The sequence below is a fragment of the Gymnoscopelus braueri genome (assembly GCF_963280865.1).
Source record: "Gymnoscopelus braueri genome assembly, chromosome: 15".
In the NCBI taxonomy this organism is placed as follows: domain Eukaryota; kingdom Metazoa; phylum Chordata; class Actinopteri; order Myctophiformes; family Myctophidae; genus Gymnoscopelus; species Gymnoscopelus braueri.
In genome coordinates, this window is record NC_137620.1 from 29,754,320 (window position 1) to 29,778,303 (window position 23,984).

Consider the following 23,984-nt stretch of genomic DNA (forward strand, 5'->3'; position numbering starts at 1 on the left):
GCCAGGTTTTTGTTAGAGAAGTAAGCAACCGGGTCTAAGGAAAAAAGCCCAAAATAAGTAAGCCCTTCGCCCTTTAAACATATTAGATTGGCTATTTGAAAATAGCCGATCTACAAGCTCACAACATGTCGAGAGCTTGTAGATATGCTATTTTCAACAACAAAAAAGTTGAAAACAATTTGGCATTTGAATAACACAAATCTTGTATGGGTGTCCCTGGTATAAAATGTTTTCAGATGGGGGTCCGCAGACATGGGGGTAGACTTGAAAATGTTAAAGAAACACTGGTTTAAACAACATTAGGAAACAAGCCCAAATAAGCCACATGAGCAGCCGATCTACAAGCTCACAAGCAATGTGACCATATACTGTGGGGTGTGACGCGTTGTGAGCTTATAGATATGCTAATTTAAAAGAAAAATCTTGGAAAAAAAGTGAAAATGTAGGAATATTTTCAAATCAACAAAATCTTGTCTCTGGCACAACATATATTTTTTAGAAGGTTGGGTTTACAAATACATATTAATCTGGGGTCATCGACATGTAAATGCTTGAGAACCACTGGTTTAAACAACATTAGGAAACAAGCCCAAATAAGAAACTAAACTAGCCAACTACACTTTAGAAACAAGCCCAAAAAAAAACGCAATCATTTGCAAGCAACTTTACAGAAAAACAAGCTCAACGTCGCTTATAACAAGCGGACATGGCAACGCTGAAACGTTGCTAAGAGTGTTAGCAGCTTCAGCTGTTTTCCTAGTGCGTCTGCCGGCGGAGGGATACAATAACAACATGACGTAGGGAAGGACAAATTCCTGCCTTTTGTACGGAATAAAACGGGTCGCTAATCAATAGTAGCCGTTTAGTCAATAATTGAGTGGTGTTTGGTGTCTAGGGTGACGTTTGGACACGTTCGCCGTTAAGGGCTTATTTCTCTTGGTCCTATTTTATTTTGATCAACCCCTGCGCCAGACGCAGAGTGAGACGGGGCTGTGATGCGGTGTCCTTGTCATATGACCGAGGCCCTGCAGTAACACAGGCGCCTAATAGAAACACATGAGGCAGCAGGGATGCAGGGCTGTCACGATTATGACATTTTACTTGTCGATTAATTGTCAGACAATTAATCGTGATTAACGATTTAATTGTGTTCCTGTCGTTGAACATTATTGGAACGTTATGAATTAAAATGACATTTCTGTTTGGCTTTTAGGCAGATATGACAAATAACACATATTGAATTACTTTATACTAAAAAAAATGTGGAAATATTAAAAGCTCAAAACAAGCTTGTAGATTTTTAACATGGAAATGATTATGGCGATTATGCAAAAAATGTTTGTGATTAGGCTACTATATAATAATTGTGACAGGCCTACAGGGATGGTGACTGTGTGGCATGGCCTGTGTGTGGAAAGGACTGTGTATAGTGTCACTGTGTCAGTGTGTTGACATAATTATTAGATATTCCCATAGTAAGGTCAAGTCATGCACTAGTTTCATTCAGTTTTTCAGGCACTACCTGTCTTGTTTTTGCCGGACCCAGGGGGGCTTACATGAGGCTTTGTACCTGTTTTCTCCATACATGGGCATGGTCACTTTGTCCTTAGGCCCCAGCCATAAAAGTCTGTCCCCCTTTCGTCCATACATGGACATAGACACAGGCTGACACGTCATGTGAAGTCTGGGTCTGGCAGAACCAGGTCTCCTGGTCTTGTTATACACTATATTATGCCCAATCTATGGCCCTGACACAGCAGGGTGACAGGGTTCAAGAGTAAGTACCGTATGTGTTGTGCCAACCCTTGACATTATATTTAGACCTACTGACCTAGTAGCCATATACATATATATACACACACACACACACACACACACACACACACACACACATATATATATAGAGAGAGAGTAAAGTAGCATATATACATATTCTGTATATTATTTATTATATACCTAATGTATACATATACACTGTAAATATATATACTTACTAATTTAATAAAAAATGTATTGTCTCCGCCAGGCCGAAGGCGTGGCCAAGACTATGCGCCCTTGTCCTTGTGTGTGTTCGTCCATCTCCGGCACTGTTGGACCAATCGGCGTGAAACTGTGCAAACACACTCCCTGGAGGCCAGAGCAAAACCTCTATACCTTTATATTACTCCTACAGATTTTGTCCAAACATCATGCCAATCATTACACATTTATCTCTAGTCATATGATCAAGACAAATCTGTTTTCATATTCCATACTGATTGGCTAAGAGGGGCCCTTTTTGCACGCCATACAGCACCGCTGGACCGATCGGCGGGAAACTTTGCACGCATACTCCCAATAGGTCAAAGAAGAATCTTATTATTTATTGCGCCACCATGAGACCGATTTTTGCTAAACACATTTTTTGTTACTACTCCCACAGATTTTGTACAAACCTATACATTATCTCTGTAGTCATGCGATCTTCACATTTTGACCTATAACTCTTGAACCATAGGTCATACAATGAACATTTTTTTAACCTGGATTACTTGGGATCACGACGCAATTTATAGGCCCCATTTGTGCCATTGTGCGTTTTCTTCAAAGCACACAGATGTTGTCCAAAACTCTCACAAATCGGTACACATTATCTCTGGGGTCATGTGATCAAGATGCATAAGTTAGATTTTTCTGATCCAAGTGGCTATGACCAAAGTTTGCATGCCCTGGTCATGCAACCCAGGCCCTGACCCTGACAGAAACCTGTGCTCTGAGGAGCACACCTTTCTAGTTTACTTTGAAACTTCTAACATCTTACTGTCAATATGATAGGAAATTGCTTCTGAGCACCAGTGTCTAGGTCCAAGAAATTACAGAATACTTATTTCTGAAAAAAGTGGGTGACAGGTTTGCCTGGTGGTGGTATGGGCATATTTAGCTGTTGCTTGGGGACTCGTGCTTTTCTTCGATTCAATATATCGCTCTCATGGTCTCTGAAGTCAGCCCACTTTGCGTATTAGTCTCAAATGTTTTACTCAGTGTTGTCGTTAGTAAACCATCAGCCAGACCACATGAATTGATTCATTGCACAGCATACTGTACTCACCTTCACAAAACAAAGCCATGGAGCACAGAAGGAACTTTCCCTTCCTAGCTTTTGAAAACAAAATGAGGAAAAGGAATACTGGAAGTAAAAAATCTGACCAACGAACATCATGTACTGCAAGTAGCACTCATACCCACACTCATTTTAAAGTTAAAGACGAAAAAGCGTCTCTATACATACACAATTGGCCCGTGTTTGGGGAGGGAAGCCGGGCAGGGAGAGAGATATTTGTCACTGCATCTACAACTACTATAGAGCGTCGCAGTTCCCGCCCACTTCCTGTTTTTTTTGGTGCCGGAAGAAAAAACTCAATGCATTTTTCCATTGACGTTTCCAAAAATATTTATATCTATTAATTTAAGCCTCGAATCAAGCCATCATGAGAGGACATGAATCATGACCATAAAACGTTTTTTTCTGTGATTTTTTAAAATTTTATATTTAATTATATGATATACTATATTTAATAAATACCCTTTGTTTTGCCGTTTTCAACAAAAAAAAAATCACAGAATCAAACGTTTATGGTCATGATTCATGTCCTCTCATGATGGCTTGATTCGAGGCTTAAATTAATAGATATAAATATTTTTGGAAATGTCAATGGAAAAATGCATTGAGTTTTTTCTTCCGGCACCAAAAAAAACAGGAAGTGGGCGGGAACTGCGACGCTCTATGGGCCGGGGTGGCACCTGTCAGCGGGAGTGTTGAGCGGGAGGAGGGCTCTATGTCCCCCCTGTGTGGGCTCCTCACTGGCAGGTGAACCAGTAGGATACAACAGCAGTGACATCACACAGAAATGTGTGTGGGGACATTGGGGAGGAATCAATTGGCATAACTAAATTGGGGAGAAGGGTTAAGATTTTTTTATGGTCCCAAACTGGAGCAGGTTCACAGTGGATGAGAGTTCAATACGTACATTTTTTAACTATAATAAATACTTGTCTTGATTTATATTTTGGTCTCTTTTTTTTTGTTTTACTGAAACCAGACTTCAGTTTTATATTAAGCATGCAGACTGAATGACATGTATTATATGAATACAACTTGACTGCTTAATTAAATAGGGAGTAATGAAAAATCATGACAGAGTGGGGTTAGAACAAAACTGATCATCTCAATGCACAGTAAAGCAGTCTTCTCAAATACACCTGGAAGGAGCAGGTACATACATGGACAAAGGTACATTAACGAATATAGTACAGTGTAATTGACTTTCCTACCACATGATGGCAGCCAGCAGACAAATTTGATTTAAAACTAACATAATCAACAGCAGTTTAACAGTTTTCAAACCAATGAAATGTGTTGCATTTCATCAGCCTTAAATCACAGGCCCAACAATAATGGCACTTATGAGGCACATAAAAAAAATAAGCCAGGTAAGAATTGGTCGATACTGACAAGTGTTTTATTAGTAACACAGACCTGGAGACAGAGCCAATAAGAAGCCATTGTGAGCCTTAACAAGACTGACATTGTTCAGAAGGCATTGAAAGACGGGGTCAGACAGTTGAACCAATGTAGTTAGGGGGAGGCAGGTAAAAAACAACTTTAAAGGGGCAGGCTGCAAATCTGAATCAAATACAAAACCAACTGCAACAAAGATGGACAGGAGAGAAATTAAGTGCAAGTCCTATTATTTGAAATTAGGATGGTATTGAGCAGTGAGAGGGGAAAGCAAGATTTCGTCATGGCCCAAATGCAATAATATTGATGCAATAATATTGTATATTATGGTAACTGACAAACAATTTGACATAGTCTTCATGAACCCCACCCCCTCTCACACACAACCTATTCAGTCCAGTCTACACTAGAGTCCCACACAAGGAGCTTAGGGGAAAGAGTGACTGTGGTTAAAAAATGAAAAATGGAGAAAAAAGTTTCAGGCTGCTCAGGTATTTATTCCAGAAAGATGTCTGTGGATGGTATACAGCAAGCAAAATTCATCACATCACATACATTTATCCATTCTTGTGAAGAAAAAAAAACGTACCTCAGGAATTCACTCGAGACCCAACAAATTGACGTTGTGGGTGTGGATTCATCTAAAAAGGGGTCGGCTTTATAATATTTTCCACTGCCCAGCTGGCTCTGTGACGTTTAAGAACAGTAAAATGAGGGGTTGTCATCTGCTGAAGTGCAATGTCCGAGATGACAAGGAGTTAAGAGCAAATAATACCATAATTGTCTGTTGCCTTGCTGATCCTGCCCCCCCCCCCCCCCTCCACAATCATCAAAAAAGTTTAAAAAGACTAACAACGCAGCAAGCATACTCTGACTCATGTACACAAATGCACCTCCATACGCGCACACAGTCAGTATCAGGAGCTGTAAGGCAGAGAGGCTCCATTTAGTTTTTTGGGGAAAAATTTACAAATAAAGAATCAAAGAGAAAAAGAAACAAAGGAAAACAAAAAAAAGAAAAAACAGCTGGCTCCCCCTCCCCAGTAGTTTGTGGGCTCTGGTGATCCCATACTGTTCATCCCGTTAGGCAGTCACCCCAACCCTCTGCTCCTCAGTAGCCATCTGACTGTTCTGACAGAGGCTGCTAGAGGGCCAGTGGCTCAGCAGTGTGGGAATGGAGGGCAGGACGGAAGCCGGCAGAGTGGGAGTGGCAAGTCACCAAGCCACGCCCCTCCCAATTCAGCCAATCACCAAAGCCGGTGCTGGTGGAGGTTTCGACTGAGGACGGAACGGACATCAGCAGTGAACCTAAGAGGGAGACAGTAAGGTACAGAGATGGTTGTTGTTGGCGACAAATCAACTGCTATAGTCTAAAACATACATGGGCAACTGGCGGCCCGGGGGCAACTGGCGGCCCCCACCTTCACTTAATGCGGCCGCAGGTTAATATCGGAATACTGATATATTATTGATTTCAGCTGTTACAATTACAAACATGCGATCATGACCCGCTTTAATTACTTCAGTCTATATTAGAGTACCGGTAGCTTATTGACTAGTATTAAAATTCTATTGTCTTTTTTATGTCCAATGTATTTGAATTTAAGTTCATAAAGTTAACATAAGTATAACTAAATGCATTTGAAATTAAATGTAAAAAAAAACTTTTCTGAATTCCAATAAAAAAAAATAGCAAAAATGAGCTTGTAGATCTGACAGTATATGCAATTTGGCCCTCTGGAGTGAGTGTGGAAATATAGTGGCCCTCTCCATCATCGAAGTTGCCCACCTCTGGTCTAAACCCATAATTACAACTTGAAGAGTATAAACTATTATAGACAGCTACTATCCATGGCAAAAAAAAATCATTACATTACTTAAAACATTTTTGTCTGCTATGCCAGACGGCCAAAGACCAGAGACTATGTTTTCTCTCCTGTCGTCTGTCCATCTGTGAACGGCTTATCTCCGACACCATTGGACTCATCAGCGTGAAACTTCAAATCAGCCTCATGGTGGCGCTAGAATAGTCCATGTCACATTTTGGCCAGTAACTCTTGAATCATAGGTCCGTCATACAATAAAAATGTGGGGTTTCCCTGGATTCCTTGGATCATGACTCTACTCCCCGTAGAATTGAGTTTGTGCCAGACTACATTTTCCAATATTTTGAGTTTTCTTCAAAACACTTTTTGCTACTACTCCTTCAACTTCTGTCCAAAACTCACTCAAATCTGTACACATTAGTCATGTGATCAAGATGTATCCGTCAGATTTTCCATATTCATTTCCAATTGGCTATGACTGACTTCCAACGTTTGCGGGCCCTGGGCAGACAAACCGGCCTGCCGGAGACGTGCGCTTCAAGGAGTGCACTTTTCTACTTTAAATGTATTGTAGGACCAACGATGCTGCACAAACAAAGATGTAAAAGGCTGTTCATTCTAGGTGGGATACGATCATCACTTTACCAATGTCATGATGCTTCTTACCTTAGTGCATCTAGCATAGGCAGCAAGTTAAGAAGTGCCGTGTCACTAGGGTCGCTGAACCAGGATTTGATGGGTATTGCATTATCTGGAGAGCACAAACACACCAGAGGTCAGAAAAAAATAGAACTAGGTCAGAGGAAATGACATGGATGTGACAATAGGCTATGCCATCAAGAAGGACAAGAGTGTTAGGAAGTGTGATGTGGAGTGTTAGGATTCCATGTCTCACATGTGCTGTAACGTGTTGTGAGCTTGTACAGTAGATCAGCTATTTTGGGTGTGTGACACCAGTGCACAACTAAGTATAAATCACCCTAAAGTGAACACACAGTCCTACCTGGATGGCTGCGATAAGCTCCAGGTGAATTGTCCAGGATAACAATACTGGCGAGGTCATCATGTACTACGGACAGGTCTTTAATATAACTACCTAGATCCAATGTACAATGCTGCAAAAACAGAAATGAGGCAAAGGAGGTGTTAAATTCCCACAAATTATGACTATTTTGAGGACTCAACACAAAAAGCATTCATACTAGGAATCGGAATTGATACGAGTTTAATGATACCAATGCCATTAGCGATTCTGCTTATTGGTCTGATTTCTTTATGAATTCCATTATTGATTTCGGATTGATTTCTGCTTATTGGTCTGATTTCTTTATGAATTCCATTATTGATTTCGGATCACCTTTCAGCATGGCTTTTCAGCAGTTTTATCATCTCCGAGTTTGAACACAGTGTAGAAACGGAAGATAAAAGACATGCATGTCTGCCTAGTAATATTTGAACATTTGAACAAAATTATATATTTTTTCTTTCAGCAGCATAGACACATGTCTTTTCTTTGCAATGAGATGTCACACTATAAATCATAATTTCTTAACAGTTGCAGATTGCATGAGGTTAATGTCTCAAACGCCTAGCTCGACATATACAGTATTATATCCACCAGTTACAAACTGGTGTAGTACCTGTCTGTAATATCTGCGTCTCAGGATGTTCCTGTTGTTGTCCAGCTTGTCTGCCACTGCTGAGCCGTAGATCTCCATACTGGCCGTAAACACTACCAGCTCATACCACTGGCTTACCTGTACACACACATACCCATACAAAAGTAATTTAAGAGTAGCATTGATGTGCATAGGTCAAAGTCAAGACATAAGAGACCATTTAGTCTAGAGGAATTATTTCAGTGGCATTTCTGCCGTCTTATGATAAATAATACAAGCCATGAGCCAGAATTAAATGAATGATATTTGTTAAATGGCGTGGGCCTTGAGCACAGTGTTTCAATCAAACTTACCACTTCTAAAAAGAAGTCAACATGCGGCCTTTTGTGGACGAAGAATCTAACTGGGTGCTTATCAATGACAACCTGCAGGGGAGGAAACAAAAGGACACTCTTAAGATAATGATGTTTGTGTATGATTTTATTTACCACCAACTTATTTTTATGTTTTGTGCATGGGGAATGTTTGTCTTTTACATGGGTAACCCAAGCCAAATGTTCTACTTTGTAAGTTCATCTCGATTCAAATACAGAGAGAGAACTTTCAGATTCATATTAGTTTTTTGCTGTCTTTGTGTCGTTCTCCTGGGTGTAGAGAACAAAAAGCCACATCCAATTATTTGTGTATACTTTTTCCTGCTAACCAGCGTGTACCTTGAGGATGAAGTCTGGCGGTGTTCCGGGTCTCACTGTGGGTCTGACGACCCCGTCATGGTGAGAGTGGATCAGTGTTTCATCCAGATCCAGAACCAGGATCTTCCTTTTCACTGCATCTGGAGGGGAACACAGTACACACACATCATTAAAATTAATTATACCATGCTGTAGGCTTGTAACAATGATTACATATTCACCTGATGCTTATTATTTGAGCCAATAGGAAAATAAATCACAAATGTTCATAAATAAAAACAAAGATAGCAGATTTACAACCACACAACATGTCCCTGATATGACCGGTTGTGAGCTGTAGATACAAGATACAACAGCTTCACTATTTTGGAAGTATAAAGCAGTATATGGCCTATTTTGGCTATAGTCATTGTCAGTCATGTCTTTATATATTTAAGATATTTGCCATATCGGTCCTGTGCAATTACTGTTTACAGCCTAAAAGGATAACAGAAATCAAAATTTGATTTATATGTTCCAAAATCACAATTAAAACAATGAATCGCAATTATTTTTATGACATTAAACATCACATGATCATGACAGCCATACTATGCTGTAATTTTGAAAGATGCTGTCTTTCCACCAACAGCCAATTGATTGGGGTGGCAGGAAGTGGTGGCCTGGGAATCAGGTGGCTGCTATGCTCCTTAGGATGGATTAAGTTCAGGGGACACATTCTGTTTATATACTTGGCAAAACCATCACTCGTCCAAGAATAGGTGCAAGATTATGACTTGGGCATGACTAATATGTCAGCTACATATCACACCAAAAAACAGACTCATCGCGAAGATGAAAAAAAATATCAATTTGCGTAGATACAATCTACCAATGCGGTCCCGCACATTTATGACATGAATCACAATGACAAGATGCAATGGACTGCAGAGTGAGCCTGGATCTCCAGCTGGGGTCACTGTTATGATGCTTAAAATGAGTTTAGAAGGGGCAAAGTTATAGAGTTCATGTGAGATCCATTGGTAGAAAGAAACACAATAGTTCGTCTAATGCAGGGGTGTCAAACTCATTTTAGGTCACAGGCCGGATTGGGCACAATGCAACTTCATGCAGGCCATATCAGTTGCGTTTGCGCGAATGCATGTGCACATACACCGGCAGCTTCCATTGCTTTTTCAACTTGTTTCCTTTTGTCTCAATCACTGCTATAACTACAAAGTGTTTCACTTAATGAATTTCATTCATTATGAAGAACAATGCCTAGCAGGGTATGATGGTATTAACTTACAAGAAAGATGAAAATTGTGATGACAGATACATTTTATTTAAAAAGAGATTAAGACTTATTTTGACAAAGAGGGTTTTGAGAGCCCCACCTTTTCCATTAATAAACCATTTATAATTTATTATTACACGGCTTGGTTGAATGCTTGATTCTGATCGGTCAATCACTGAATTTAGCGGTGTGTTATTTCTGGATAATGACCGCTGAGCTCAATAACAGAGACTGTCTAATCAAAGTGTCAGAGCACCTGGTGCTCGATTTTGTGCCGTATCTAACATGGCACTGCAGCCATGTAAACGAACGCACAATGTTTTTTACAGCTAAACATTGCGCTCAAGAATGTTTTTGAAAAAATTTGAAGCGAGAAATAAACAATTCAGTACCTGAAAATATATTCGATTTGATCAACACTTCGCGTTTCTTTTTTTTAAATTAGACAGACAGGCCACTGGTTAACAGCAGCTTCCAGCAATCCAACTCACAATGAACGGATTTGGTCTCTAATGTTTATTGATGTGATCACATTTACAATAATGGAAAAGTCAGAATAAGTGTTTCACTTAATGAAGAACAATGCCTAGCAGGGTATGATGGTATTAACTTACAAGAAAGCTGAAAATTGTGATGACAGATACATTTTATTTAAAAAGAGATTAAGACTTATTTTGAGAGCCCCACCTTTTCCATTAATAAACCATTTATAATTTATTATTACACGGCTTGGTTGAATGCTTGATTCTGATCGGTCAATCACTGAATTTAGCGGTGTGTTATTTCTGGATAATGACCGCTGAGCTCAATAACAGAGACTGTCTAATCAAAGTGTCAGAGCACCTGGCTGCGTTGCTTGATTTTGTGCCGTATCCAACATGGCACTGCAGCCATGTAAACGAACGCAAAATGTTTTTTACAGCTAAACATTGCTCTCGAGAATGTTTTTGAAAACATTTGAAGCGAGAAATAAACAATTCAGTACCTGAAAATATATTCGATTTGATCAACACTTCGCGTTTCTTTTTTTTTTATTAGACAGGCCACTGGTTAACAGCAGCTTCCAGCAATCCAACTCACAATGAACGGATTTGGCCTCTAATGTTTATTGATGTGATCACATTTACAATAATGGAAAAGTCAGAATAATGGAAATGACAGAATAGTCAGAATTTCTTAACTTGCTGATTTGAGACCCCTTTTTTGCCTTTATTTGATAGCTACAGTGGAGAGAGACAGGAGACAAAGAGACAGAGTAGACAGAGTAGAGAACTGAGATGCAGCAAATGGTCTGGCTGGCAGGGAATCGAACTGTGGACTTGCCATCAAGCATTTGAGCCCATGTGGTACTACATGCCCTAACCACTCAGCTATCAGACTGCCCACCCTACTGGCATCTCTTGGCTTTAAACCAGCCTGTCAATATCAGGGACCAGTTTCTGGTCAGTTGTGATATTAATAATGTAATTTGTCAGATGTCTGTGTGTAAGCTGCTAGGGCAATTTTGATGCATTAATGTTGTTCATTATGGAGAAAGCCTGCTCACAGAGATGTGTTGTCCTGGTGTGAGGCAAAGTCTATCACCTTGGGTAGCCTACATCTGTCCCAGGTATTGATAGAATGAGTCCAAACCCAAGTCAAACCCAAGGCACAAATGCTGTCGTAGTAATAATCCTTAACAACTTTGTTGAAGCCTCGCATGTTAGCAGTAAGCCCATTTAAGTGCTCACATATCCACCGAAACACAAGCATATGAAGCCAGTCTGGGTCATCCAACTCTGAAAACTGGCTTCTTTTGAATGAATAGGCCAATTTCCACACGCTGCTCCCTCTGCTCAACCAGTGGACTTTGGTAACATAGGGTAGACTGTGTCCAATTTTACTTTTGGACAAAAGAATGTCAAATTTCAGATGGTTGAGTCCCTTGGCACTAATAAAGGTGGAGGGTGGTAGGTGCTTACACACATCAAGTGGTTAAAGGAGCACTTCGCCCATTTTCAACCTTATATTAATATAATTGGTCCTCACTAATGCTCAGCATTATAATGCTGAAATAGAACACATTGTTCTTGTCTTAATACAAATAGAAAACAGTTAGAAATCAGAGGTTGACACTAAGGTTGCCTGACTGCTAGCGGCAGGTAAATAAAATGGCAGGTGGAGTTTGCTTTCAGGTTGCCCCTACGGGCAAGTGCGTTTGAGTGGGGATTGCAACAGTCTTTAATTCGCTATAAAACAACACGAGATATCTGTCTATAAACACTTGAACAGAGCGCTTTCTCTCCCCCTCTCTCTCCCCCCCCCACACACACACACACACACACACACACACACACACACAGCGGCAAATGAAACGATACTCCTAGATGGACGCTGCTCCGTGTGCCCTGCATGTAGGCTTGTAGGCAGCCAGGCAATGTCATAATCATTCTTTCACGTTTAGCTGTGTGTTTAGCTTTAGCTTAAATTTCAGCTAATTCAAGCCTTCTTTCCTTCTTGTTTTTTTCCTCCCAGATCATAGTAACTTTGCACAGCCCCCTTCTGTGACGCACTCGAAACTGCCTCTCACATGAGCGGACCGCTTTAAATTACTCCCAAAACCTTGCAATTAGGGGTGTACGATATTGAAAAAAATACTATCACGATATTTTTCAAGAAATATCACGATAGACGATATATATCACCATATTTTTTTTATGTTCGTTTTTAGGAGTATTATTATTTTATGATTATTAATAACATATGATGATTAATTATATTATATGATTATAACATTTTTATAAGATATGATCATGGGGCACGTATAATCATTATATTATATAATATAATGAATCATCATATCTTATTAATTAATGTGTTCACAGACAGACAGGCTACATACAGATAGATAGATAGATGGATATAATATTCGTTTTTATGCTGCCGATAGATAGATATATAGATATATAGATATACTATTAGTTTTTATGCTGCTGATAGATAGATATAATATAAGTTTTTTATGCTGCTGATAGATAGATAGATATAATATTAGTTTTTATGCTGCTGATAGATAATCTATTCCTTTTTATCCAGCTGGTGCATCATGTGACATTCAGTGTAGGCTGCCTGCTTGATGGTGAGTTGGTATAGTGTAACAGACTGCTTCAGACAGAACATCTGACAGTCAGTGGTGGAATGTAACTAAGTACATGTACTTAAGTACAAATTTGAGGAAATTTCACTTTACTGGATTATCTTAAATGTTCAGTACTTTTACTTCTACTCCACTACATCTCAGAGGCAAATATTGTTCTTTTACTCCACTACAATTTAGTTACTTTGTAGATTTGTATTATTACAAAACACGCATTAAAGGAGAATTTTGGACTAAAGTTTTCTTACATTTTCTATGACGTTATGATATCTTAGGATGAATGGTACAGTAGAAAAACTCCACCCCTGAGCCGCCACAGCTTAAAAGGTGCGCGGATAGGCCTTAGGTTAGATCACATATTTTAATAGCTTTTTCTAAATTTATTTTTGGTGAGATCTGACGTTCATAGTGACAGAACACTATGCAACCAAAAAAAAATCGCTGGACGAGATTGAAATTTCGAGATTTCAATCTCGTCTAGCGAGACTTCTGTTTTTTTTTTGGGACAGTGTTTATCCCTATATACTTCGGCTATTTGAAAATAGCCGATTTACAAGCTCACAAGGCGTCGCTTTGCGACCCGTTGTGAGCATTTCTGCATTGCAGTACTGATACTTTTACTTAAGTACTTTTTCCACCACTGCTGACAGTAGCCTATTACACCTACCTACCTAGTAACAGTAGACTAGCAGGTCACACAATAGATCATTGATATGCATATGCATCCAGCTAATGTTAATTCATGGTGTTGATAAGCTTTTGTAAGCGAGGTACGAATTGTTGTTTGTAATCGATACGCGAGGTCCGTCAATCCATGTGCGTGCGTGCACTCTTTATGCGGGCAGCGGGGACACCTTCGCTGTTTCACCCGCGTTTGGTTAAAAGTTATATCGAGTGACGTTCGAACATTGCAAACTTTGCAATTAACTTTAGTTTGCACCGTGTCGGTGAGCCTGACTCTCCGTCCATTACTGCTGTTGTGCAGACTGACAACAAGAGCGACGATAAACTCGCTGCCAACAAGAAAGGGGGCGGGGACTTTGGGAGCCTGTGTGATGAACACAACAGATCTTCAAGCAATCAATGCAATCCGGACGTGCGGTCGAGACGCGTTGTTAGCTTGTAGATCTGCTATTTTTGGCGAACGAAACCGTCGTACTACAGAAGTATAAATTAAGGTATAGAACTGCAAATCATAGAATGTGAGTGCACACTATGACTGAGTGACTCACTTTATGACGATAGATACGATATCTCTGAAAACGCATATCGTGGGGACATTCTATCGTCTCGACGATAGTTATCACAATATCGAACACCCCTACTTGCAATACCACATAGTTCCATGGCGTGCAAAGTAAGGACTTAGACTTACAATGCCAGCGCCCTGGGATCGAATCCCCCCCCCCCCGCCATTGTTTATTTATCTAATCAAATATGTGACGCAAATTATTTTATTAGGATTATGGTTAGGTTTAGGCATAGTTTTTGTCAACCCAGCGAAGCGGACCACTCGGCCCACATAGTGAGTACAGACTACAGCCCCTAATATTAAGTTAGGAAGTAGTTAGGCAAAAAACAGTTACAACAACGGAGGAGCGCCAAATGTTGCGAAGTCCACTAGAGCCGACTCAGCACCGTTCGAGTTATGTACCGATAATAGGGACAGAATCTTAAGACAAGATGACTATTGCCTCTTTATATCTTGGACATTAATGTGCAGTGTAACTAGATCTAATTTTACGTTAATATGCAATGGTGGCAATTTAAAACTAAAATCATAAATATCACCTCCAACTAGAAAAGCGTTATATTCTTTGTTTTCACCTTCCCCTCAGGTGGAACTGAGGACAGTTTCATGTAGCAAATGTACTTCATCAACATGAATACATTAAGGTCTGAATCTGAGTGAATTTACAGTTGAGTGTCTGTCTTTGTCTATTCATGAAAAAAGAAATGCATTAAACACTTCAAACTCATACATGTCATGTAATTTCTTTACCAAAGATTAAGAATATGCATACAATGTCACCAAACTACCAATCAGAGATTTGCAATAGCTTGAGGTAGTTCACAAAGCATACATGGCATATGTTCGCTAATAGCTAGTGAAGATATGACATTTTGTACTACAAAAACACAAGCTCCTGTGAAAGGTATCTGGTGCATTAGACCTCCTTAGACAAGATTGCTTTAGACAGGAGGAACTGAAGAGAGTGATGCCATGGGGGTACATTCTGGGGCTGAACTTAAAAATAATCTAATATTATTTAAAGTAATATACTAAATCAAACGATAAAATAGGTGTTTAAGTGTACAGGGATGAATATGAGAGGATTTCGGCCATAATGTGAAAATGATGTTGGCATCTGATCCATCTGTCAGATACACTGTATTACATGTGTACAACATACAAGAATTAACATCTTTTCAAGTATATGAATGAACACGATATAGGTATGCACTGTTTGTTGTGAATGCAGAGCCATGTCTTGTGAAAGTGCAAGTGAAATTCACCCTCCAGGCTAACAGAGATTGGTTCTATTCTTCAGAGACACACCTGATACTAATATTTCAGTGGACAGCCCGTCTGGGTTATTGGCAAAAGGACATAAGTGAACATTATTCATTTCACTGTTACTGTGTCTAGACAAAACGACTGTGGCGATGGCTCAAGGGTGAGAAAGGGCACACAATGATGGTTTAGGGTGGGGAGGTGTGTCTGTGTGCAGTGAAAATTCTTCTGGGGATAACTTTTCTTGTCTGCTGATGAGCATGTCTTTTCCTGGTTTGACGCCTTCAACTTGGACATTTTCTCAATCGTGTGATGGTTCTTCCTCTCTCTTTCACTTAAGTCTATACAGTGTCAAATAACGACTCATGGCACGCCAGGCTACAGTGCATGTTGTACACCTGCAAAGTCATGGCTTCAAGGCAGACTCTGAATCAAACAAGAAGTCCCGCACACTGTATCTTGCTGTGGCAACTCACTTTTTTTAATGACAAACGTTTCGGTCCGTCTGGACCTTCCTCAATAGTGTCTTCAAGGCAGACTCATCATGACCCACCTTCTTTCTACTACACACTATATAACCAGACAAGAATACCATAGAACTAAATGTTAAAGTATATAAAAACATTTTAAGTGTACTTACTGAGTCTGTTTCTGGAGATAGGTGACAGAGGCAAAGTGTCATATCGCACCGTCTGGTACTGGATTACCTGCAAATGCACCAAGGGGAAAGGAAGTAAGGAACCATAAGTTAAAAGTGCTGAAGTAAACAAGGCCATTTTATATCCTCAATAAACAACACAAGAGTATACAGTACACAAGTTACAGTGTGTGTGTGTGTGTGTGTGTGTGTGTGTGTGTGTGTGTGTGCGCGTGCGCACAATAAAGTGTACATAATGTAAGGTAAATGTGACAGACCTGAGACAAGTTGTAAAAGAAGACTATGGACACCTTAAATTCTGATAGAGAGAGTAGACAGAGTTCCAATTTAATTTGTATTTGGGGAATTTCCTTCATAATAACCTAAAACCCTCTGCTCTATAACATATACAGTATATAAAAAAAGCCTACATAGATACACACGACATGCTGAGTGCAATGCCAATATCATAATACATTTTGATCATCTTCCAAGAGCCTTATGAAATCCCTAACCCAAATATATGGGATCTTTTTTAAAACACAACCTAAGTACACCCACACATTTGTATGTGTCAGCAGCACATATGAGAAGAACAGAAATGGACAAAGCCATCAAATGCATCCAGTTATTGCCAGCCAAGAGCCAACGTCCATTCACTCCCAACTTCTCTACCCTCCTCTAGTGGGGGTGACAAGTTGACAACAGAGTGGACCTGCGCCAGGCCTGTGCTGCTCCAGCCCTGGGGCTCTGTACTTTTCTCTGTAAGGTTATTTTTATCCCTTGCCCCCCCCCAGCTGTCCGTGGGTGTCAATGAAGCCAGGGGGTTGGAGGGTTCTTGCAGGGTGACTTTGACTAAGCTTGGGCAGCTTGGTACCAAAACCCTGAAGGCGGCCTCCGTCTCTGTCCCCTCACAGAGCTACTTGGCAGAGCAAGCTCAGGGAAAGCCTACTGGTGGCAACAGCTGCTGAGCGCTATGGGGGAACCTGACACACAGTCAGCTATCTCTATACTTTCTTGAAGTGGTGCCAACTTCATTATTTTATCATGTTGACGATCATATGCTGCACCACTACGCTGTCATGTTGTCATGTTGAATTTTATCGATTATAGGACATACAGACATACATCTCATTTTAAAGCTGTGTGCATAAGATTGCGGAATGTAGGTTGCAGGCTTGCTTGGGCGGTATCAAGGTATTAATTGTAGTTACTATAGTTATTAAGAAATCTTGAAGGTATGATTTTCAATACCATCAAAAACATTTTGCTACACATTCTTTATCATGACTTGAGATAACTTCTTCCAACTACAAAAGCAGTTTATTATTAGTCTGCCGGACTGCCAACACCTGCACATCATCTCCGTACGTTCAGCCGATGTGTCAGTATCCGCCATGGCAACAAGACATTGGGTCCTCCAGCAAGATATGCTAAATCTATGGAAGAAGGGTGCTTATTCCTATCAATTCATTATTCTATGGGCCATTAAGTGTTTTTAAACCCTGCAATACTAAGAAGGCTAATGCATGTTGGACAGACATAATTGCAGCTGAGCTTTTTTTCCTCTTCACTTTTACGCAAATACCATAATATACCGTATACCTTAGTTATTATGAAGGAATGAAGAAAATAGATACTGCCCAAGTCTAGTAGGTGTCTCTCTTAGTGGTCATGTTCCAACAAACTTTTTGCGCTTTGATTTTTGGGTAACGTCAATGCTGGAAATGTTGGCAAGGCCTTAGGAAATGCATTTCCCCATTATTTATTTGAGCACACTCCTTTATTCACATTACAAAATAAATGTCAAAGAACATTTTTTGACATGTTTTGACACATGAACCTTGTACTTCTTCACAGGTAATGATGATTCTGGTCATTGTCCAGACTAGTTAACAGTTAAAACTATATTAGTATAAATTACATTGCATTCCTCAATGAATGAGCTCTCAGGTGATGACATTGTGCTAGTACATTACATAGTGTAAACAGTGCTTAACAATGTATGTGCATGTGTTATAGAGAGAGAGAGAGAGATTTTGTATGAAAGAACAGTGCGGTCTCTGTTCTGTTATAATCCCTTTCACTTTACCCACAACCTGGACTGGAATACTCACTCTGAGGGCCTGTTGACAACACGTGAGTGTAAGTGCTGCACAATAAACTGCAGACAAAATCCTAACAGTGAGACTATTACAACATACAGGCCAGAGCAGAGAGCACTCTTCCTGACACTGATGCCCCTTGATAAAAAGTTAAGAGTCGAAGTCCACTCATATTTCACTGCATATGCAGAACATCTATAACAACGACTTCAGTGGGTGTGAAACACCTGTGTGTAACTAAAAGTGGTGGGCCTCTGCCACCTTAAATGCCAGGTTTATTATAGAGGCAATAGTAAACCACTGAAGGTGACCGCAGTCTGGAAACTCACACCATACATTAAGATGTGTGAATGAATACGAGATGCTCATTGCTCTGCAGTATAATTGTATGGACCATTCATTCACAATAAGCCAAAATGATAGAAAAATAAGCTACTTCCTTCAAGATAGTGACAATCATATGTATTCTTTCATACATTTATGTTGTTGTGCACACAAGACAATCCAAGTAGTAATATAATGAGCAGCATATTTTATGCCAGCAAGTGTATTATCACTCCTAAGGTGAGAAACACATAGCAAAAAAGCACTAAGTGGGTCTATAGTAAGAATATTTAAATACATAAGTTATGGCAGCATCATCAGGACCTATTAGACCAGTGGTTCTCTTGAATTTCAAGAACACCCATAATTCTGAGAGTGTACAAATGGCATTTGGTTCCATGTGTTGTTCACTCTCAAGAGTTACAGACCTGTAAGGGTCCATGTGGAGCCCCCTAATGAAACCCAGAGGATCCCTGGACCTCACTTTGAGAACCACTGTGTATTGGACTGTATTAATTCATTCACATGACAAGACGAACTGCTCAGACAGACGTTAATAAACGGTGCTCACCGTTCGTAGGTGCTTCCTGAGGATGTACAAGATGAAGCCCCAGATTCTGGACGTTACACCGAGGAAAGTGCGGATCCCAAGTAAACACTGTCGGGTCTTCAGCATGTTGACGAGCACGGAAGACCCCCACAGGACAATACTAGTCTTCGATCGTTAGATGACACAACGTGTGCGAAACAGAAGTTCTTCAGACAAAATACAAGCAAACTTGCTTGCTTGTGTTGATATTCAAACTTCTTTCTATGATCAGTTCAGATGATGAAGAGGAGGCCAAGCAAACGTGTGTGAGTACCTCGCTCTGCACACTTGTGGCACAAACTCTCATTGGCGAGAATGGAACACCATTGCGATTATAGTAGAAAAAAATGTTTTTTAAAAAAAAACGTGGTCGACAACTCTGCTGCACTTACTGGGTGGTCGTTACCCACGTAGGCTCGTTGACAGGCTAGCTCAGTGTCTGTGTGTGTGTGGAGCGACTAGCTAGTTAGCTCGAGCAAGCTAACGCTAATGCTAGCTCGGTAGGGTGACCACCTTGAACCTTGGCGAGAAAAATAGCCGAAAACTTGTGGCTCGGCGCCTCGTCAAAGTGCCGTGCGAACGCGTGTTGAGTCGTCGCGCCGTCCGAAGAGAGAAAAACGTCCCCAAAGTTCCCGGAGTGGCGCCGGTCGGCATATAAGAGCGGTTTGTAGTTCACTGCAAATCCAGAATGAAACTGCGAGCCGCCATCGCCGCCTTGCCGTCACTTCCGCGAGGTACTCCACGTTGTTGCCAGATTTTGCGAGGGAAACAAGCAACTGGGTCTACGAAAACAAGCCCATGAGAAGCGATTTGAAAATAGCCGATCGTGTCATCGTGAGCTTGTAGATCTGCTGTTTTCAAAGAGAAATCTTGGCGGGGGGAAGTGAAAATTGTGGAATATTTTTTTAAATCCACACAAATCTTGTATGAGGGAGATCTTTTCAGAAGAGGGGGGGACAAATTGTCTGCGGACAAATACATAATAAATTGGTGGTCCTTGACATGAAAATGTTTGAGAACCACTGGTTTAAACAACATGTAGGAAACAAGCCCAAATAAGCAACTACACTTCAGAAACAAGCCAAAAAAAACGCAACCCGCCAATATTTACAAGCAACTTATAGCCCAAAGTCGCTTATAATAAGCGGACATGGCAACCCTACTATCCGAACGGAGCGCGCAGCACGTCCACGTGGAAGGAAAATAAACAGACGTGGACGAGCAATGGAGGGAGAAATATTTCAGATTATTAAAATGAGATTGAGGATTTGCGTAGGATTTAGGTAAAAAAATGTTTACCTTACAGATGGATTGTCCACGTCGCACACGTTGTCATTTGTACTTCCATGTACTGTTATGTACTGTCATGTACTATTCTCATGTCTTTCTAAATAAACTACATCAATCAATCAAACATTAACAAAACACTCACTTTGGCAAAATGCTACTGGTGTGTGGTTCTCACGTTGGTTCCAGATGTGGGCCATAAATGTCTTTATTATATTCATGAACATCTTGACTTGCAAATGGCAATGACTCAAAACACATGTGTATTTTAACTGAACTTTATAAACACTTTTTACAGCCTAAAATGCATAGAATGCTCACTCACACGCCTCACATACCATCTCTTCTAGTAGGCCTATATACAGTATATATAATTATATTAAAAAGATCAAACAATACAGTTAGGAGTGAAAATAAAGTGGCAATCAAATAAACATCCGAACATAATGTTATGGTTCAATAAACTAGATGTTGTGCTGCATTAGGCTGATCATATCCCAGTGCAATAATTAGCTATGACAATAATTTGGGGTGGGGTGGTGCTGTATTCACAATTTCTATAATACATATTAATGGAATAGAAAACTGTCCTTTGATCTTAAACACTGCAATTGTATTTTATTGACTGGACAGTGTCAAAAACCTTACCACAACTGAATGATGAGATGGGGCGTAATACAGATATAGTGGTCCGTATATGTATTCAACAGTATGTGTACATAAATTACACAATTGCAGTATGTAGTTGGGGGGGATACATTTGTATGCATAAATTACTCAAGGGATAGTGATGAACTCAAGAATGAAACAGAATGAACCCAAACCAAAATAGCATCCTTTAATCTAATCAAATCTATTAAGGTGGGGGGGGGGGCAAGTTGACAGAGTTCAATAATGCAACTTCCTGCTGCCCCTGCATTATGTGCAATTTCGAAACGGTGGTACGTAACGCAGGACTGTCGAGTGATTTCCAACGAGCGCTTCCAAACTCGAACAAAAATAATGACCTGCAGGGAATTTATTGACAGAAAGTAGGTCATAACAAAATAAAAAAAACTTGACAGATACATAGAGGACAACCCTGGCTTTCCGTACAGCTGCAATGTTGGTGAGTTTAACGTTGTTTAATAACTTCAATTCAATCAGATAGGACTTTTCGGTTTCAATGAATGGGCTGTCAAGGGTTGGTAAACTTGGTATTGCAACTCTAGATGCCAGATAGTATTTTAGCATCCAAGTTGCTTGCAGCTAGCCTTGGATGGCAAGGTTGGCATGAAACAGGTTAACTCCAGTGGGTTTCTATGCCCTAGGCCTAGACGTCAAGATCATCATCAGGATCCTCCTGGTCATAGTCGTCATTGGCATCAGGCTCATACAGAATCCGCCCTGAACCGGGGCCTGATTTAAGGAGAACTGATTTCCTGTTGAACAACATGATAGGGTAGTTAGGTGAATAATTCCTCAAAAATGTAACATTCATTTGTGAGGGAAAGGCTGCCTGACACACATTAAAGTAGCTGTATGCACATCCAACCAGTTTTTAGGCCAGGTGCAGGATAAAAGTACAATGTGAAGATTAAAGGAAATTGATATCTGTACACGGGATTACAGCTCCCAAAAAGAAAGGCAACCTGACTCACTTTTCTCTACTGAAGACAAAGGGAAGAGACAGTTTTTCCTTGGCTTCTCGCTCTGTGTTGGATAAGCGGAGGTTGAAGGTCAAGTTGGCTGCTGGGTCCGCCTGTGGAAACGAGACACAAACTGCTAAGTCCCTCAATGTCTAGCCCTGAAATTTTATTCTGATTAACCGAGTGTGGTATTAAAAAGCAGTGGACCTCAGGTTCACCAGGATCAGCCTGTATGGTTCCAGGTTGACTGGGCTTGCTCTGTACTGTGACTGTAAGATCATCTTTGATAGTGAAGATATCTTCCTATGGACAGACAACAAACTACAGTCAAAATAATGTATTATGAATATTATGAAATCGGTGTAGGTGGTAAAAAAAATAATAACAAAAAATAATCCCAAGAAAGGCATCTTACATGTTGCATAACCTTCCCTGACTTTAAGCGTCTTGTTGTTTTTGCGGTCGCTTCGTGTCCTCTGAGCCTAGGAGTCAAGGTGATGACTGCAGTGGCCAAGTGGCCCACACTTCCTACGATGCCATGCTGATGAAGGTCTGAGTGCAGCAGGCCAATAACTGTTCTCACAGCTCCCCCTAATGAAAACAGACGACAAATCAATGGAGAAAGCCATCAGTGCAAAGAGCCCCGAAACCACATAGCGGGGAGTACAAACTTAACATTACAGACAGTTTTTCATTTTCCTTGATTGTTTTGCCCCACAAGGACCTAAAGTATGTAGTAAGTGTACATTTAAGTCTGATAGCTTTCTTGGAGTAGGGCTTGGAGCATCCAGTAAACAAAGTTAATGCACTATATGACACCAACAATCTTAATAATAACAACAGCAGCAATAAAATACAGGCATAGAACTTACCTTTCTTTAGTTGCTGAAGACATTTACAGATGGCAAAGGGACTGAGATGTCTCAAAACCCATGAAATAGAGTCAATTACCAGGGTCACTGGCTTTGACTCTGGTGTTTGCTTGACAAGATTGGCAATCTCCTCCGCAGAGAACTGTTGAACTGTGAAAGGTGGATGTTCAGTCCATCCAAGTGGGTCTAAGTATGCATTGTGAAAGTGTAGCCTATAATCAAAGTGATAGAAACAATAAGTGGTTAGGAATCATGATATAGCTATACCACAAATAGTCTACATTTAAAAGAGATTGTTGGCCATAGTTACCTTTGAATGGAAGATCCTTTCAATCCATCATTAAGCTCTTCTTCACTAACATCAAAGCCCAAGACATGGACAACTTCCGCCCTAAAGAGTAATTACAAAATAATAGTCTATTTTTTGTATGAGTGATCAAATCAATCAAGTATAACCCTTACCCCTGCCTACCTGTCTAAAGCTGCTTTTATGAAGCTCTTGAGAAGGCGTCGACCAGAGTAGTTTACAGAATCTGCGAATTAAAGTTAAGTTTACATTACCAAGTTTAATTACAGTGCTTCTTAAGTTATAGCCAGATAATGCGACATTGTTAGGCATCAACAGCATTTTACCCTGAATTAGTATAAACCCTCCTGCTTCAATTCCTTGCACCATGTCAAGCAACATGGTCAGACTGGTCCAAGTAACTTCAGCTAGCTAGCTAGCATGTTTCTGTTGTTGTATCGATAAATCCTTGGATAAAGGACCGACAACCTAGAATAGTCTATGGGTAACAAATAGAACGCCGAAACTTTCAAGTTTATCAATTAGATAAGGTCTTAAGAAGGTACATTTAAAAAATCTACAACATTCCTGTCTTTAAAATCTATAACATTGCTCCCTCAGAGCATGATAGTTACGCCTGCACACGAATAATAACTTCATATCCCATGGATCTCTTTCGCAGCGATGGCATGCG

At 40.2% G+C, this 23,984-nt stretch overlaps 2 protein-coding genes across 2 annotated transcripts; both read right to left on the reverse strand.

The window, feature by feature from the left end:
* Nucleotides 1-4,471: 4,471 nt before the first annotated feature.
* On the reverse strand, nucleotides 4,472-19,932 carry ctdnep1a (CTD nuclear envelope phosphatase 1a). The gene is made up of 8 exons (XM_080451482.1): nucleotides 19,200-19,932; nucleotides 16,203-16,269; nucleotides 8,657-8,775; nucleotides 8,297-8,368; nucleotides 7,965-8,081; nucleotides 7,328-7,439; nucleotides 6,991-7,075; nucleotides 4,472-5,806 (listed from the first exon to the last, which is right to left on the reverse strand). Exons 1-8 carry the CDS (start codon nucleotides 19,302-19,304, stop codon nucleotides 5,746-5,748), a joined length of 738 nt encoding a protein of 245 aa, XP_080307608.1. The 5' UTR covers nucleotides 19,305-19,932; the 3' UTR covers nucleotides 4,472-5,745.
* An 844-nt stretch (nucleotides 19,933-20,776) lies between these two features.
* Nucleotides 20,777-23,940, reverse strand: elp5 (elongator acetyltransferase complex subunit 5). The gene is made up of 8 exons (XM_080451390.1): nucleotides 23,638-23,940; nucleotides 23,477-23,537; nucleotides 23,315-23,395; nucleotides 23,005-23,216; nucleotides 22,548-22,723; nucleotides 22,340-22,435; nucleotides 22,145-22,245; nucleotides 20,777-21,925 (listed from the first exon to the last, which is right to left on the reverse strand). Exons 1-8 carry the CDS (start codon nucleotides 23,690-23,692, stop codon nucleotides 21,817-21,819), a joined length of 891 nt encoding a protein of 296 aa, XP_080307516.1. The 5' UTR covers nucleotides 23,693-23,940; the 3' UTR covers nucleotides 20,777-21,816.
* Between the last annotated feature and the right edge of the window lie 44 nt (nucleotides 23,941-23,984).

Excerpts from the sequence above, each read along its gene's own strand:
- elp5 (XM_080451390.1), bottom strand. The coding sequence starts at position 23,692 with ATGTTGCTTGACATGGTGCAAGGAATTGAAGCAGGAGGGTTTATACTA. Across the intron at positions 22,724-23,004 it reads TCTTCAGCAACTAAAGAAAG|GGGGAGCTGTGAGAACAGTT; the intron begins GTAAGTTCTATG and ends TGTTTTCATTAG. Across the intron at positions 22,246-22,339 it reads CTGATCCTGGTGAACCTGAG|GCGGACCCAGCAGCCAACTT; the intron begins GTCCACTGCTTT and ends TCGTTTCCACAG.
- ctdnep1a (XM_080451482.1), bottom strand. The coding sequence starts at position 19,304 with ATGCTGAAGACCCGACAGTGTTTACTTGGGATCCGCACTTTCCTCGGT. Across the intron at positions 8,776-16,202 it reads TATCTCCAGAAACAGACTCA|ATGCAGTGAAAAGGAAGATC; the intron begins GTAAGTACACTT and ends GTTCCCCTCCAG. Across the intron at positions 7,076-7,327 it reads AGCTTATCGCAGCCATCCAG|ATAATGCAATACCCATCAAA; the intron begins GTAGGACTGTGT and ends TGTGCTCTCCAG.